General features: G+C 45.4%; 1 protein-coding gene across 3 annotated transcripts in view; it reads left to right on the top strand.

Moving 5' to 3' along the window:
* LOC129711638 (endothelin-converting enzyme 1-like) overlaps positions 1-16,054 on the top strand; it is a 209,047-nt gene that overhangs the window by 179,123 nt on the left and 13,870 nt on the right. For all 3 annotated transcript variants that reach the window (XM_055659434.1, XM_055659433.1, XM_055659435.1), the window contains exons 10-15: positions 172-286; positions 5,133-5,243; positions 6,201-6,299; positions 8,951-9,028; positions 9,803-9,906; positions 11,192-11,302. In XM_055659434.1, coding sequence (XP_055515409.1) covers positions 172-286; positions 5,133-5,243; positions 6,201-6,299; positions 8,951-9,028; positions 9,803-9,906; positions 11,192-11,302 — 618 coding nt within the window. The remainder of the gene's footprint in view (positions 1-171; positions 287-5,132; positions 5,244-6,200; positions 6,300-8,950; positions 9,029-9,802; positions 9,907-11,191; positions 11,303-16,054) is intronic.

The following is a 16,054-nucleotide window of genomic DNA, read 5'->3' as shown; positions in this document are numbered from 1 at the left end:
CCTGTGGACCCTCTCCAACTCCAGAACATCCTTCCTCAGATATAGTTGCTCATAATACTCCAAATGCTGTCTAACAAGTGCTTTATAAAGCCTCAGCCTGACATCCCTGTTTTTATACTCTTGTCCTCTCGAAATAAATGCTGTTCGTGACTTCAGTGTCTCTGCTTGCAGTGTCCTCAACAACTATATGATATGGAATGTGGTGATGAAAACTGCGGACTGCCTGGATCATCGCTTCCAGGATGCTGAGGAAAAGCTCCTCACCGCCATGTCTGGAACTAAAAAAGTGAGTCAAGAGTCTGTCAAATTCCACCGTCCAGCAGAGGGTCTCATTTGCCTGAATGCCCAGAGATGTATTGGCATTAATCCAAGGTCATCCAGATTTGAATCAGTTTTAGGGCTGCACGATGGCAGAGTTGCTGACTTACGGCGCCAGAGACCCGGGTTCGTTCCTGACTACGGGTGCTGTCTGTAAGGCTTGTACATTCTCCCTGTGGCCTCGTGGGTTTTCTCCGGGTGCACTGGTTTCATCCCACAATCCAAAGACGTACAGCTTTGTAGGTTAATTGGCTTTGGTAAAATTATAAATTGCGTGTAGGACAGTTCTGATGTTCAGAGATCACTGGTCGGCACGGCCTAGGTATGCCAAAGGGCCTGTTTCTGCTCTGTACCTCTAAACTAAACTAAACTAAAACTAAGCATCCATTTCTGATTTTTTTTTTTTCTACTTTTCCTGTTCAGCTCTGCGTTTGACCAGAAACCTCGACTGGATCAGTGAAGCTGGCCATGTACTTTTATAGCTCTAACATTCAAACATTTTGAGTCTCTGTGATTTCATTTCCTTTGGCCAAATAAGTATTGTGAATAATTTTCAGTCATGAGTTTAGTTCTGGTTTAACTCTGCCAATGTCCTCAAGCACAAATCTGTGTCAATTGCGAAACTCATTTTGAGGTCATGCTTCTCAAAAACAGATGACACTAAATTGGATAAATTACTGAAATACAATATATCCATCACATGTTAGTGTTTTTGTGTGCCCTTTGTTAGGCTAAGTTAGTGCAATTGAATGCAATAAGCCCGAGGGATCTGGACTGTAGTTTGCATCATGTTTATTTTACTTACGCAAGAAGGATAGGATTTTATATTGGTTTCTTGTACAAACCATAAACGTTAAGAAATTGAAAATAATACCATATCAAACTAGCCAGGTCCCGACTGAGAACATTGCAAAGCAGCAGAAATTATTAGGAAACCAAATATTGGTAACAATCTTCTGCCAGGATCATGAGACAACTGCAGCTAACCAGTTTCAGGCAACTGGAAGGTTCTGTGATTTGGACTGTCAAACCTATTATAATCTTGAAGCCCTCGGTTTGATCATTCCTGAACTAATGGAGAATAATGAACGGCATAGATAGAGTGGACGTGTAAAGGATGTTTCCACTGGTGGGAGAGTCTAGGAGCAGAGGTCTCAGCCTCAGAATTAAAGGACACTCTTCTAGAAAGGAGGGGAGGAGGAACTTCTTTAGTCAGAGGGTAGTTAATCTGTGGAACTCATTGCCACAGAGGGCTGTGGACGCCAAGCCAGTGGATATTTTTAAGGCAGAGATAGACAAAGTCATGATTAGAATGGGTGTCAAGGTTTATGGGGAGAAGGCAGGAATAGGGGATTAGGACTCGGAGATCAGCCATGATTGAATGATGGAGTAGACTCGATGGGCAGAATGGCCTAAGTTAACTTCTATAATTTGTGAACTTGTGAAAGAAAGACGTGCCCTTCCTGTATCATTTCAATAACCGTTTATTCAACTTAGCCTCTACCTCCAGGTCCTCTCTCCCAGAAGATTATTTAAGTGACAAACTTGTTGATTATGTTTTAAACAGCTGTTAAAGTATTTGAGCAAATTTCAACGTGTGGAGGTTTATAATTGTCACGTGTACCGAGGTACAGCGAAAAGTTTTGATTTGCACGCAATCAGATCATACAATAGCATCATTGAGTCATACAACGTGAAAATGGACCTTTCAGCCCAACTTGCCCATGCCGCTGGTCCTATTTGCTCCCGTTTGGCCCATATCCCTTTAAACTTTCCCTATCCATGAACCTGACCAAATGTCTTTTAAATATTGTTCTCGCTGCTATACATCAATACAATCAAGTCAAGGAGCAGGGAGAAGAAATGACTGGGGTGGGACAAGTCCTTGATTATGTTGGCTGCTTTTCTGAGGCAGTGTGAAGTGCAAATGGTGTCAATGGTGGTAAGTCTGGCCTGTGTGATGGACTGGCCTACATCTACTACTCTGCACTTTTTTGGTGTCTTGGCTGTTCCCAAACCGAGCTGTGATGCAACCCGGCAGCATGGTTTCCATGGCGCATCTGTAGAAGTTTGTAAGAGTCACTGGAGACATGGTGAATTTCCTCAGTCTCCTAAGGAAGTAAAGGCGATGGTGTATCTTTGCTCTCGTGTCTATGTGGTGGGACAAGGACACATTGGTGTTAATATTAATGTCAAGGAGCTTGAAGCTCTCAACCATTTCCACTTTGACACTATTGATGATGATTGCAGCATGTACTCCACCATGTTTCCAGATGTTGATGACTAGCTCCTCCGTCTGGCTGACATCGAGGGAGAGTGTTTGCATTTGTTTTAAAAGATGTGATGCATCACTTTTGGTCTGAAACAAACCATCTGGTCATGTCAGCGCAGAGAACACACAAACTTTCAATCCAGCGCTCAGCTTGCCCAAATCCAGGCTCTGCATGTTTTAGCTGACTTTATCAAGGAAAGTTGCGGGACAGGGAGAGAAGGTGGGATTGTTCCCTCCTCGTAGCCCACAAGCTCTGCTGGGAGCATCACACACAATGTGGACTGCATTAAGCATGTAGTTATTTGGCACTAATACAAAATAAACTACTATAATACTATAATACTACAGTACGGCTTGTGAACATCTGTAAACCCAGTTTGCAAAGGGTTTTTTTTTTGTTAAAAGAAGAAACCTTCCCAGGTGAGAGGTGGGACCCAAGGCTTTGCTCCACGTTGCTAAGCAATGAGACGCACCTGGGCGGAAGGAAACCAAGCTAGCCTCCCTACATTCATGGAGGTCATCCATTCACCACAGGATGCTACTGGAGGTTGATGGAACTAGGGTGGCGCAGTGGCGCGGCAGTAGAGTTGCTGCCTGACAGCGCGAGAGACCCAGGTTCGATCCTGTCTGTATGGAGTTTGCATGGACCGTGTGGGTTTACTCCAGGTGCTCCGGTTTCCTCCCACATTCCAAAGACCGTTCAGGTTTGTAGGTGAATTGGCTTCAGTAAATTGTGCCTAGTGTGTAGGATAGAACTAGTGTACTGGTGATCGCTGGTTAGCATGGAGTCGATGGGCCGAACGGACTGTTTCCACAATCTATCTCTAAAAGTAAAACAAAAAACTAAAATTGTTGGTGCTATGCCTAAAATCAAAAGATTTGCTGAGGATGATCACAAATAATTGTGAAATATACAGAACAAAAGATGTCAAACAGCAAAAAAAAAACACTGATATTAGTCGCACTATTTGGCTTTCTCCAATCGATTTCATTTTGCTTTATGCGTGAGAATTCTCTTGTTTTAACAAAATAATTAATTCCTAAACAAGTGAAAAATTCAAATCCGAATCATACTGAGTCCAGCCAGTAAGGAGTGAATGTGTGGTATTTGAAAGCCATCCGTGAGTTGTATCAGCTGCTAAGCAGAGAGACTACTCTCTTCCAAGGAAGCCTGCGGTCTAATGAATAGCATGCTCTCATTATTTGGACCAGGAACCTGGATTCGCTGGACCAGGCCTGCTCTTTGCTGTCAGACCTCAGCTGCTCTGTAGGTGAAGGATCAATGGGCACCTCTCTGATACCGACATTCTATCAGGGAGCAGGAACAGACCAGGTAGTGGTACAATAGGTGCAGGAGTAGGCCATTCGGCCCTTCAAGCCAGCGCCGCCATTTAATATGATCATGGCTGATCATCCAGAACAATACCCTGTTCCTGCTTTCTCCCCATATCCCTTGATTCCGTTCACCCTAAGAGCTACATCTATCTCTCACTTGAAGAGTTTATCCTCAGAAACCATTAGGTGGGAATGCATGTGAACCCTTTTTGCTCTGCGTGTTGCGTTCCCACAATCAGATCGAATGGATTTGGTTCGATTGTGAACATTGAACCAGTGGTCAAAAGTAAAGGGCCTGTCCCACTTGGCCGTCATTTACGCGACAGGCCAGTAGTGACTGACGTACGACAGTCGCACGATGATCGCGCGCGCCATCACCCGCCATCGTGCGCATTCAAATATTTTATCGGCTCTGCAAGTAGAATTAGTCAACGTATTAACATCATTTGTTAAGTGAAACATTGATTAAAATTATTGTTAGTTGGTAAAATTTATTTTACTTTTAAACTTTCTGAAATACTCCCAACAAACACAAAGTTCTATTCCATTGTAGCAGTTTGAGGGTTTGAACCCGGCTTAAGAATTAGTTTGCACAATTTTTTTTAAATGGTGTTAGGAAAATTGTTGGTGTTTATTTTTTTTTTAATAATTTGGTTACTAGTGTTCTTTTAGGATATAAAATCTGCAATCCTTACCTGGATGTTAACTTTTGAAACATCCTTAACCTATGGAGCGAAGGAAATGGGCAACGTCTCGGGTCGAGACCCTTCTTCAGTCGCCTAACGTCGTCTATTTCCTTCGCTCCATAGATGCTGCCTCACCCGCTGAGTTTCTCCAGCATTTTTGTCTACCTTTTATTTTTATTAATATGTTTTTTGTTCGTCTTTTATTATTTTTATTTTTATTTCAAAATGAACGTATTTAAAATACCAAAGAGTAAAAGATTCAAAGAAATAATCCTTCCCGACTGACGGCCACGATTAAAACATTAGTAAGTCATGAGGGCTATTTTACCAAAATAATGTACATTTTGAAGTATATCTAATTGAAGTTTCTTGGATGTGGCCTTATTAGATTACAGCTAACTTAATGCGGCATTCCAACATGAAAAAGTTCCCCACCCCTGGTCTACCCTTTCACGCAACTGTGAATGGCTAAGACTTAACTTGCTCTATCTAGCCCTTAATGTTTCCCATCTTCCTTACAGACATGCAACACACGATGGAAGAGCTGTGTCGGTGACACCGATGGGACCCTTGGATTTTCACTCGGAGCTATGTTTGTTAAAGCAACGTTTGCTGAAGACAGCAAGCAGATTGTAAGTCAAAACCTTGTTGAGACCTATAATTATAATTTTAAAAAGTGCGGGGAGTAACTCAGCGGGCCAGGCAGCATCTCTGGAGAATACAGATAGGCGATGTTTCTGGTTGGGGCCCTCCTTCAGATGGATCGTGGTGGGAGGAGGAGGGAAGATGGAAGAGGGGCAAGACTGAGTGATATCACTGAGTGATAGGTGGATACAAATGAGGGGGTTTGGTAGGCAGATGGTCGGACAATGGCCAGAGATGAAAATACTAAAGACGCGTGAAAAAGATTGAAGAGGTGCAAATAGAGCGTAAAACAGTACAGCACAGGAAAGGTCTGAAGAGGGTCTCGACCCGAAACGTCACTCATTCCTTCTCTCCAGAGTTGTTGCATGTCCCGCTGAGTTATTCCAGCATTTTGTGTCTACCAGCACAGGAAAGGGCCTTGTTTGTGCCGAACATGATGCCATCTGTCAGTGCATGATACATATCCCTCTATTCCCTGCACTTCCAAGTGCCTGTCCAAAAAGCCTCTTAAATGTCACTATATCGTATCCGTCTCTTCCACCAGCCCTGGCAGTGCGTTCCAGGACCCCATTATTCACTGTACCCTCCACATCTCATCTTATAGCTTGCCCTCTGGTGTTGGACATTTCTTCAGCCTTCCTAAAATCCCTGGGAAATAGCTCCCTCTCACGTCCCAAGGTGTGCAGGTTGGGAGCTTGATGCCCCTAGTATGTAGGAGAGTGGCAGGATCTGGGGGATAGTTGATGGGAATACGAGGTGAATAAAATGCGATAAGTATGAGAGTGTGTGGTTGATGATCAGCATGGACTCAGTAGGCTGGGGGGCCTGGTCCAAGCTGCATGACAGTATTATAGTCTATGTAGATTCAAAGCTTTAATCATTATTTGTCTAACAACATCCCATGTGGCCCTTGTAACGGACTCAGTAATGACATTGCTTTGCAGGCTGAGGAGATGATTTCTGAAATTAAAGAGGCCTTTGAAGAGAGCCTGATGAAGACCACATGGATGGACAAAGAAACTAAAATAGCAGCTAAAGAGAAGGTAAAGTGAAAATGATGCAGGTGGTGAATGGGATGAGGGGTGGTCGGTATGGATGGATGAAGCAGTAAATCACTGGGCTGGTTCTCATCGCCTGGGTCAGTACAGATGGTTACATCAATGCAAAATGTGTAGGAAAAAGCTCCAGATGCTGGTTTAAGTCGAAGATAGACACAAATTGCTGGAGCAACTCAGACTTGACCCGAAACGTCACCCGTTCCTTCTCTCCAGAGATGCTGTCTGTCCCGCTGAGTTGCTCCAGCATTTCGTGTATCTTTGATTTAAACCAGCATCTGCAGTTCTTTTCTACACATTTTATCTACTGGAGATGGTTAGCTGGTCAGCCTTGCACAGGAAAGAGCCTTTTAGCCCACAATGGTTGTGCAGAACATGATGTCTTTGATGTTTTTTCTTCGAATACCCATGGGCTTGAAGACAAATGTGACTCTTGCCATCAGCACCTGCTTTTTGCTGAGAGGTGGCTCCTGAGATAGGGAAAGTGGTCCACATTTTCCTGGATTTTGAGGACATTTATTGTCAGGGGCAGGGTTGGTAAGAGCGGACAGACTCAGAGAGGGTTTTTGCTTTGCAATTATCTATTTTGATAAATCCTTGTCAAGCGCTTCGATGCATTCACCCTTCAGTAATCCAAGTTTTCCCAATACTCCGGCCACAGTTTTAGTCACATACATGTTTGTTTCAGCAGGGAAAATAAAGCCTAGGACACAATGGAGGTGTCCAACCTAACATGCATCTCCAACCGCTCAGTCAAGTCAAGAGTGTTTTATTGTCATATGTCCCAGATAGAACAATGACATTCTTGCTTGCTGCAGCACAGCAGAATATGTAAACATAGTACACTGTAAATAATATGACAAGCGAGAGAGAGCGAAAAAAAGTTAAATGTGTGTATATATACACATACTCACATATGTTTATATATATATATATATACATATACACACACATATATACATACATATATACATATATATATATATACACACACACACACACACACACATATATATATATATATATATATATATATACACACACACACACACACACACACACACACACACACACACACACACACACACACACACACATACTCAAAAACAAACAATAACTGTGCAATAATAATAATAATAGTCGATTGCAGTTCAGAAGTTATGAGCTTGTAGTGTTTAATAACCTGATGGCTGCAGGGAAGAAGCTGTTCGTGAACTGAAGGTTACAGTTCTCAGGCTCAAGAACGTGAACTATTGTCCAAGATTGCAGATTTTTCTGATCACCTAAGTATTCTACCAACAAACACATCATGCGGTTAAAGTTCCCACTGGGGCATGATCACTGAGATCACAAATCCTTTGGTGAGTTTGCTATTTAGTTTCATCATGATTCCAAATGAGCCTAGTGTGTATTGTCTACCAGCAGCTAATGGATCATGTATTAGGAATGGGACCTGTTTGGGATAAGACTGGACTGAACTTTGTTGAGTTGGTGCTGTTGGTGCAAGGCTAACGTCGCAGCAAGACCGACCTATCTCACAACATTATTCTCTCGGAATGTTACGTGTTTATTAGCTGCTTGTGGGAGCATGCCCAGTAACAATTTCCTCTGGAGACTTCTGAACAATGTTATTGCTCAATTGCCACACGTTCCCCATTCCATTCAGTGTAGGTTCCAATCCATGCAGAACAACTCTGAGGGGCTTCATTCATTCTTATAACAACACAGGGGGCCATTCATCCCATCATGTCCATGCTGGCTGTGAGCGGAGTGATCCAATCAGTCCACTCCCTCTGTTATTTCTCTGTAGTCCCAAACGACAATTCCAATCTTAAATTAAAAACTGGTGGTTATGCTTTTGGATTAGTCAAGTCTGTTAACCCCATTCCTTCTTGCACTCTTAACAACCCAGATTTCAATCTTTGGTTATTGGGTTTATTTATCTGCTCTTGGTAACTCACACTTACCTATACTGCTTACCAATTATTTATTGGTTACTTACCAATACTGCTGGCCCACCTGTGTGTTTATGGTATGTGAGAGTACCGGAGCACCCAGAGGAAACCCACACCACCACAGGGAGGACGTACCAATTTCACACAACACACAAAAATAATAGGCGGCACGGTGGCGTAGGGGTAGAGCTGCTGCCTTTACAGCGCCAGAGACGCGGGTTCAATCCTGACCACGGGTGCTTGGCTGTACGTTCACCCCATGACCTGCGTAGGTTTTCTCCAAGATCTTTGGATTCCTCCCACACTAAGTTAATTGGCCTGGTATAAATGTATAATTGTCCCTAGTGTGTGGGGTAGTGTTAGTGCGCGGAGATCGCTGGTCGCTGCGGATTCGATGGGTCAAAGGGCCTGTTTCCGTGCTGTATCTCTAAACTAAACTAAACCCAAGGTCAGGATCGAACCGAGATCACCGGAGCTGTGAGGCAGCAACACTAACTCCTGCACCATGGTGCGCCCCAATTGTCGGGATCAGCAGTGTGTTTGGAATGTGATAGGTAGCAGTGAAGGTATTGACACACTAATATGTAGGATTTCACAGAATAATATTTCTCTCAGTAATTTGCAGTTTTGATATATTCAACACCCGCTCTTGCTTAACCCTTTGGTTTTTTTTTGCATTGGTAGGCAGATGCAATCTATGACATGATTGGCTACCCAAAGTTTATCATGGATACTAAAGAATTGGATAAGGTCTTCAGTGATGTAAGTACACACCTTCCAGTTTGTTTCTAACCCTTTTAAATGTCAGTGTACTCTTTAAAGTGGGTGTAACAGAACACGGGGACTAGCGTTTGCTGAGCTTTGGTGGCTAAACAATCACCAAAATCATTCCAGTTATCACCAATGGAAGATTGAACTCTCCTGAGATCCGTGGCTTCCAGTCTCTGCAGCTCTGTGTTCCTGGTCCATGCTCCCATTGTGGAGATGCTGGCCTGACGCGCTTTGTTTGACCTGAACTCAATGCAGCCAACAGCAGTGAGCGTTCTTGGTCAAATTGATCAATAACAAAAACACAATGGCTTTCAGGCCATGCTTCTGTCTGATCGCTGCTCGGAATGGAAGAGGCAGTTTAAACAAGGCAGTTCAGTCAGTAAAGGAGGAACTTTATTTTAGCATTGGTGCCTCAACAGGTGAATTGTTGAGACTTGAGTAGAAAAGAAGTAGAAAATCTTTCAACATGGAGTGTTGGGTGTCATGGTGGCGCAGCGATAGAATTGCTGCCTTTCAGCGCCAGAGATTATTGGGTTCATTAAAGGATGAGGCAAGTTCAAAAAGCTGTGTAGTTTCTGGCCAATCCCCCCCCCCACCTTCCTACAGAAAGTCTTTAGTGGAAGTTCTAACGTAGTTCCAGCTACCTATGAATTTAATTAGCTCTGCGTCTTCACACTCTGGTTATGGTTTGTAAGTTGATCTTTCTTGTGGGGCTATTCAAGTGGACCAAGGTTTGCTGAAAGACTGTTGTCTGTTTTCATCCAGTATGAAGTGGTTCCTGACCTCTATTTCGAAAATGTGCTGCAATTCTATAACTTCACTGCACGAGTCATGGCTGATCAACTTCGCAAATCTCCCAACAATGACCAGTGAGTATTTCACCCTCCTGCTGATACAGACCCCTGGAAAAAGTCTTGCCTTCCCCTCCCCTGCTCAGGCATTTGCTTCCTTCCTCACACATGCCCGTACGGCCAGTTACTGCTCCTTTCAAGCTGATGAATCTATGCCTTTGAACACCCACCCAACGCCAGTTCTGCCTCTGCCTCTGCCTTTGTCCAGTGCTTCCGTGGTAACTAGCAGGTGTCACTAGTGAGCAAACCTATCGGGCAAACTACACCCCAAGTGATGGGATGTAGAGATCTGTAACTTGCTTTAATGACCATACCTGCTCTGTTTGGGCTGTGTGGTGGCATCAGCTGTACCAACCTCCAAAATTAATTCCTGTTATCTTCAGTGGTCCTCAATTTGAGAAACCCTAAACTCTGCTTTGAGTCGACAAGCCAGGGTGATGCCTCGGGTTCCAACCTTGTCATGATTTTAATGGGAGTATAGATCAAAGCAGAAGACTCTGGCCCGGCCAGTTGGAAAGGTCGTTAAACCTTACGCCAACGAATGCTGGCTTTGAGCGAGTTCTGCTGCAAAGTACTTCAGTGCCAAGGCCCAAGGCCCAAGGCAACATTGAACCTGGGTACAGAGTGGCCTCAACAGGCCTGGGTCCCAGCCAGGAGGTGTGCATGAGCATCGGAGATGCTCATCAGGGTGGAGTCACAGTCATTTGGAGAGGATCGACAAGTGGGGAGAAAGGCAGGGGTTGGAGTTGCAGTGGGGATTTGGAGAGGATCGACAAAGAAGGGGCTCCAGCAGACCGACCTGTAGGCAGGTGGTTGGGTAACGATGGGGCCAGGCAGGGATGGTCCAAGGAGAAGCAACTCCTGCAAAGCTCCAAAGGCAAGGGGGCTCCTGCAGAGGCGTCGCTGGGCCCGTCCACGTGAGTGTTGCAGATGCGCAGCAGGCCACAAAGTCCAATCTCAGACGTTGGAGTCAGGAGTTACTCGCACAGTTTACGATGGGAGTTGAGTTGTTGAGAGTTCTGGGTTGTCCAAAACCACCCTGGAACTGTCAGCGGCTGCATGTTGGTGTTCACCTTGCCAGCAGCTCCCTCATGTGGCTGAACAGCGTTAATGCAGGTGCCCCAATCACTGACCAAAGCTGCTGCGTGCTCTCCATCTCCCTCACTCTCTGCAGCCCTCATCCTACTCTCCTGATCCGTGCTGGGCCGTCTCGGCCTCCTCTGTGCTCTGAGGACCACATTCCTGTGGTGTCTCTGTACTAACCCTGGCTCTCTTCCCCCCCCCCCCCCCCCCCCCCCTCCAGGTGGAGTATGACACCTCCCGCTGTCAATGCCTACTACGCCCCAACCAAGAACGAGATTGTGTTCCCAGCAGGCATTCTGCAGACTCCTTTCTACGCTCGGGATTATCCCAAGTAAGTCTGAAACAGGAAGAGGACTGGCTCATGGCGAGGAGCCGGTTCACTTGTCAACAAGCACAGGTGGACACAGTAACACATACACGGGTGCAGACAAACACACAGGCTGACACACACGCATGCACGTACACACCACACACACAAACCCACCATACACGCGTGCGCACACACGCACATGCACACTCACACACACACCACAGGTGGACACACATACACAGGCATACACATGCATATATCACACACACGCAGGCAGACAGGAGACATATGCACAACACAGCCAGACAGACATACATACATACCACAGACACACCTCAGACACATACACATGCACACACACCTGAGCCAGACATATGTGCACAGACACACTCGCATACACACACAAGCACATCTGAGACAGACTTACATGCACACACTACAGACGAACACTACAGACATTCACATAAATACATACACATGCACACATACACAGACGCACACACCGTAAATAGGCACACCTCACTCACATACCCATGCATATACACACCTCCGAGCTGAACACACACACACATACACACACACATACACACATGCACACATCACACACACATGCACACGCACAGGCACACCATCCATACACACACACACACACACACACACACACATACCCCTACCCAGTGATGGGCAGATGATTGGACAAAGGCCAGAAACTAAAAGACAAAAGGTGTGAGATAAGGAGATATGGTTAGAAGATGCTTGAAATGTGAAGCCAGAATGAGGTATAAAGGTGGATGGGGAGATGGAGAAATGGGTGCACATCCAGGTGGGGAACAGGGAAGAGAGGGGGGGAAAGGGTAGGTTAGTTATCTAAATTTGGAGAATTCAATGTTCATACCATTGGGTTGTAAGCTACAGTATTTAAGGGTGGCACGGTGGCGCAGCGGTAGAGTTGTTGCCTACAGCACTTAAAGGCGCCAGAGACCCGGGTTCAATCCCGACTGCGGGTGCTGTCTGTACGGAGTTTGTACGTTCTCCCCGTGACCACGTGGGTTATCTCCTAGATCTTCGGTTTCCTCCCACACTCCAAAGACGTACAGGTTTGCAGGTTAATTGGTTTGGTATAAATGTAAATTGTCCCGAGTGTGGGTAGGATAGTGTTAATGCACGGGGATCGCTGGCCGGTGCAGACTCGGTGGGCCGAAGGGCCTGTTTCCGTGCTGTATCTCTCAAACTAAAATTAAATACTGAAGTACGTGCTCGTCAAGGGTCAACTTCTAGATAAGAAGTAGATGGGGACAGGATAGATTATTGAGGGAACCACCAGTTGTGATACCATAGCTACAAGTAGGGAAACTACCAGTGACAGCCCTGTCCCACTGTACGAGTTCATTCCAAGAGCTCTCCCGAGTTTGCCCTGATTCGAACTCGGGGATTTACGGCAATGGCCACTCGTCGCTACTCGGGGCTCTCGTGGACATTTTTCATCATGTTGAAAACTCTTCACGAGTTTTCCCGTGCTTACCTGCCGTTAGCGAGTCTTCCCGAGTACCTGTTGTTAGCGCTAAGAGACGTCCCCGAGCTCCGACGTACCCGCTACGTTCATTCTCCGTGCTTACCACGAGTTTGATTTTTTTTAAACTAAGGAGAGCTCTTGGAATGAACTCGCACCGTGGGACAGGGCTTTGACTCTATGAACCACGACTCAAGAGACAATGGGCAGCACAGTGGTGCACCTGATAGTGAACTGAAAGATCAAGAGACATCCCAAGAATTTGCTAGTGTGGTGATACATCTACAATTGACTGAGGACTTTAAGGCACTGTGACAGGAATAGGATTCATGCTGCTGATTGTTGAATGAATTATAAATGAAGCAAAATCTGAGTCTAAAATGATGTTAACAATCAGAGTGCAGAAATGTTTCGGGGAATGGCACTGCTCTATTTCAGTGGAACCGAGATAAGATATGGGAGAGAAAGATTAAAAACATGTATATTGGTGGGAAGAAACTGAGATAGACAATAAACACCAGCAGAGACCTTCAGGAAGGAATTATGTAAGTTATAATGGTTCTAAGTAAATAGTGATCTATGAGAATCATGAGACTAATCTGTGCTTTGACACAGCAGTTGTACAGAGCCCGAGTGAGACCACACCTGGAGTATTGTGTGCAGTTTTGGCCCCCTAATTTGAGGAAGGACATTCGTGCTATTGAGTAGGTTTACAAGGTTAATTCCCGGGATGGCGGGACTGTCATATGCTGAGAGAATGGAGCAGCTGGGCTTGTACACTCTGGAGTTTAGAAGGATGAGAGGGCATCTCATTGAAACATATAAGATTGTTAAGGGTTTGGACATGCTAGAGGCAGGAAACATGTTCCCGTTGTTGGGGAAGTCCAGAACCAGGGGCCACAGTTTAAGAATAAGGAGTAAGCCATTTAGAAAGGAGACGAGGAAACACTTGTTCTCACAGAGAGTGGTGAGTCTGTGGAATTCTCTGCCTCAGAGGGTGGTGGAGGCCGGTTCTCTGGATGCTTTCAAGAGAGAGCTAGATAGGGCTCTTAAAAATAGCGGAGTCAGGAGATATGGGGAGAAGGCAGGAACGGGGTACTGATTGGGGATGATCAGCCATGATCACATTGAATGGCCGTGCTGGCTCGAAGGACCAAATGGCCTACTCCTATTGTCTATCGTCTATTGTCTATTGATACAAAGAAAGTTGGCTTCTGACTTGAATGGTGTGTGGAAGAGAATCAGTAAGTGTGAAACTGAATGTGTAAGAGATGCCTGTACATCCTTTTCTACGGACAGCGGTAGAGGAAGGCAGGCTGACACTGGGAAAACGAGGCTCCTGTCTTCAGAGCATCAATAGTTAGCAGCAGGCCGCAGCCAAATGGCTGTGAATAGAGGAATCTAATCAGCACATAGCACTTATAGTTTCACAAACCTGGAGAGATTTGTGTTCAAAGGAGCTCTCAGTAGCAAGTAGGCGACATCAGAAGATTCAAAGTGAATGGCAACGTTAACTGAAGCTAGAGATTATGTTCAGGCTTTGGGATTGCATGCGTTAGATAGATTTATCAAATCCGGGACAGCTCATTAATGTATGGGCACAAAACAAAGCTCAGTTGTAATTGTTACAGAGTTTGCAGTGAATGTAGACTATTTATGTGGCACTAATCAAATCAGAGGCACAACAAGCAGAGCAGGAGACACAAGAGACTTTAGATGCTGGAATCTGAAGCAATAAATTATTTGTGGTTATGGTTCTGTCATTAACTGTATACTTTCCCCTTTCATTTGATCTCCTAAAGGCAAGCACTTACTTGCCCAGATTTAAATCCATCTATCTCTGGACTTATCTGTCACTGATCTATATCCTGTTCTATCATTCTATCCTTTGACAGCCTTCCTCACTGTCCACAACTCCACAAATCTTTGTACAGTCTTCAAACACTAACCAACCCATCTATATTTTTGTACAAACTTGTGATATATATCACAAACAACGGAGGTTCCAGTGTGTACCCCTACGGAACTCTGCTGGCCACAGATCTCCAGCCAGAATAGCACCATTCCACCACTACCCTCTATCTCATAAGAGTAAGCCAGTTCTGAATCCAAACAACCGGCACAGTGGCCTAGCGGTAGAAGTACTGCTTTACAGAGCCACACACCCAGGTTTCTTCCTGACTACAAGTGCTTGTTTGTACGTTCTCCCTGTGACCATGTGGGTTTTCTCCGAGATCTTCGGTTTCCTCCCACAATCCAAAGATGTACAGGTTTGTAGGTTAGTTGGCTTTGTATAAATGTAAATTGTCCCTAGTGAGTGTAGGGTAGTGTTAGTGTGCGGTGGGCAGTTTCCGCGCTGTATCTCTAAATTAAACTAAACTCACCGCGGATCCCATTAATCTTCTGGATCCCATGGCTATCTATACTACACTTCTTCCCACCCTGCTTCCTGTAAAGACTCTATCCCCTACTCTCAATTCCTCCGTCTACGCCGCATCTGCGCCCAGGATGAGATTTTCCAAACCAAGTCATCGGAGATGTCCTCTTTCTTTTGGAAAGGGGGGTTTCCCACTTCCATTATAGATGAGGCTGTCACTAGGTAGGGTCTCCTTGATATCCCGCAGCTCCGCTCTTGCTCCCCCTCTCCCCATTCGTAACAAAGACAGAGCCCCCCTTATCCTCACCTTCCACCCCATCAGCCGTTGCATAGAGCATATAATCCTCCAATATTTTAGCCACCTCCAACAGGATCCCACTACTGGCCACATCTTCCCATCTCCACCCCTTTCTGCAGAGACCATTCCCTCCGCAACTCCCTGGTCAACTCACCCCTTCCCACCCAACCCCCCCATCACCAGGTACTTTCCCCTGCAACTGCAGGAGATGCAACACCTGTCCCTTTACCTCCCCCCTCGACTCCATCCAAGGACCCCGACAGTCTTTCCAGGTGAAGCAGAGGTTCACTTGCACCTGCTCTAACTACATCTACTGTATCCGCTGTTCCAGGTGTCAACTCCTGTACATCAGCGAGACCAAGCGCAGGCGCGGTGATCGTTTCGCTGAACACCTCCGCTCAGTCCGCCTTAACCTACCTGATCTCCTGGTTGCTCAACACTTTAACTCCCCCTCCCATTTCCAATCTAACCTTTCTGTCCTGGGCCTCCTCCATTGTCTGAGTGAGGCTCGGTGCTAATTGGAGGAACAGCATGTCATATTTCACTTGGGTAGCTTACACCCCAGCGGTATGAACATTGACTTCTCTA

The sequence above is a fragment of the Leucoraja erinacea genome, chromosome 30 (assembly GCF_028641065.1).
Source record: "Leucoraja erinacea ecotype New England chromosome 30, Leri_hhj_1, whole genome shotgun sequence".
Classification (NCBI taxonomy): Eukaryota; Metazoa; Chordata; class Chondrichthyes; order Rajiformes; family Rajidae; genus Leucoraja; species Leucoraja erinaceus.
Note: the sequence above shows the minus strand (reverse complement) of the source record. Positions and strands in the feature narration are given on the sequence as shown.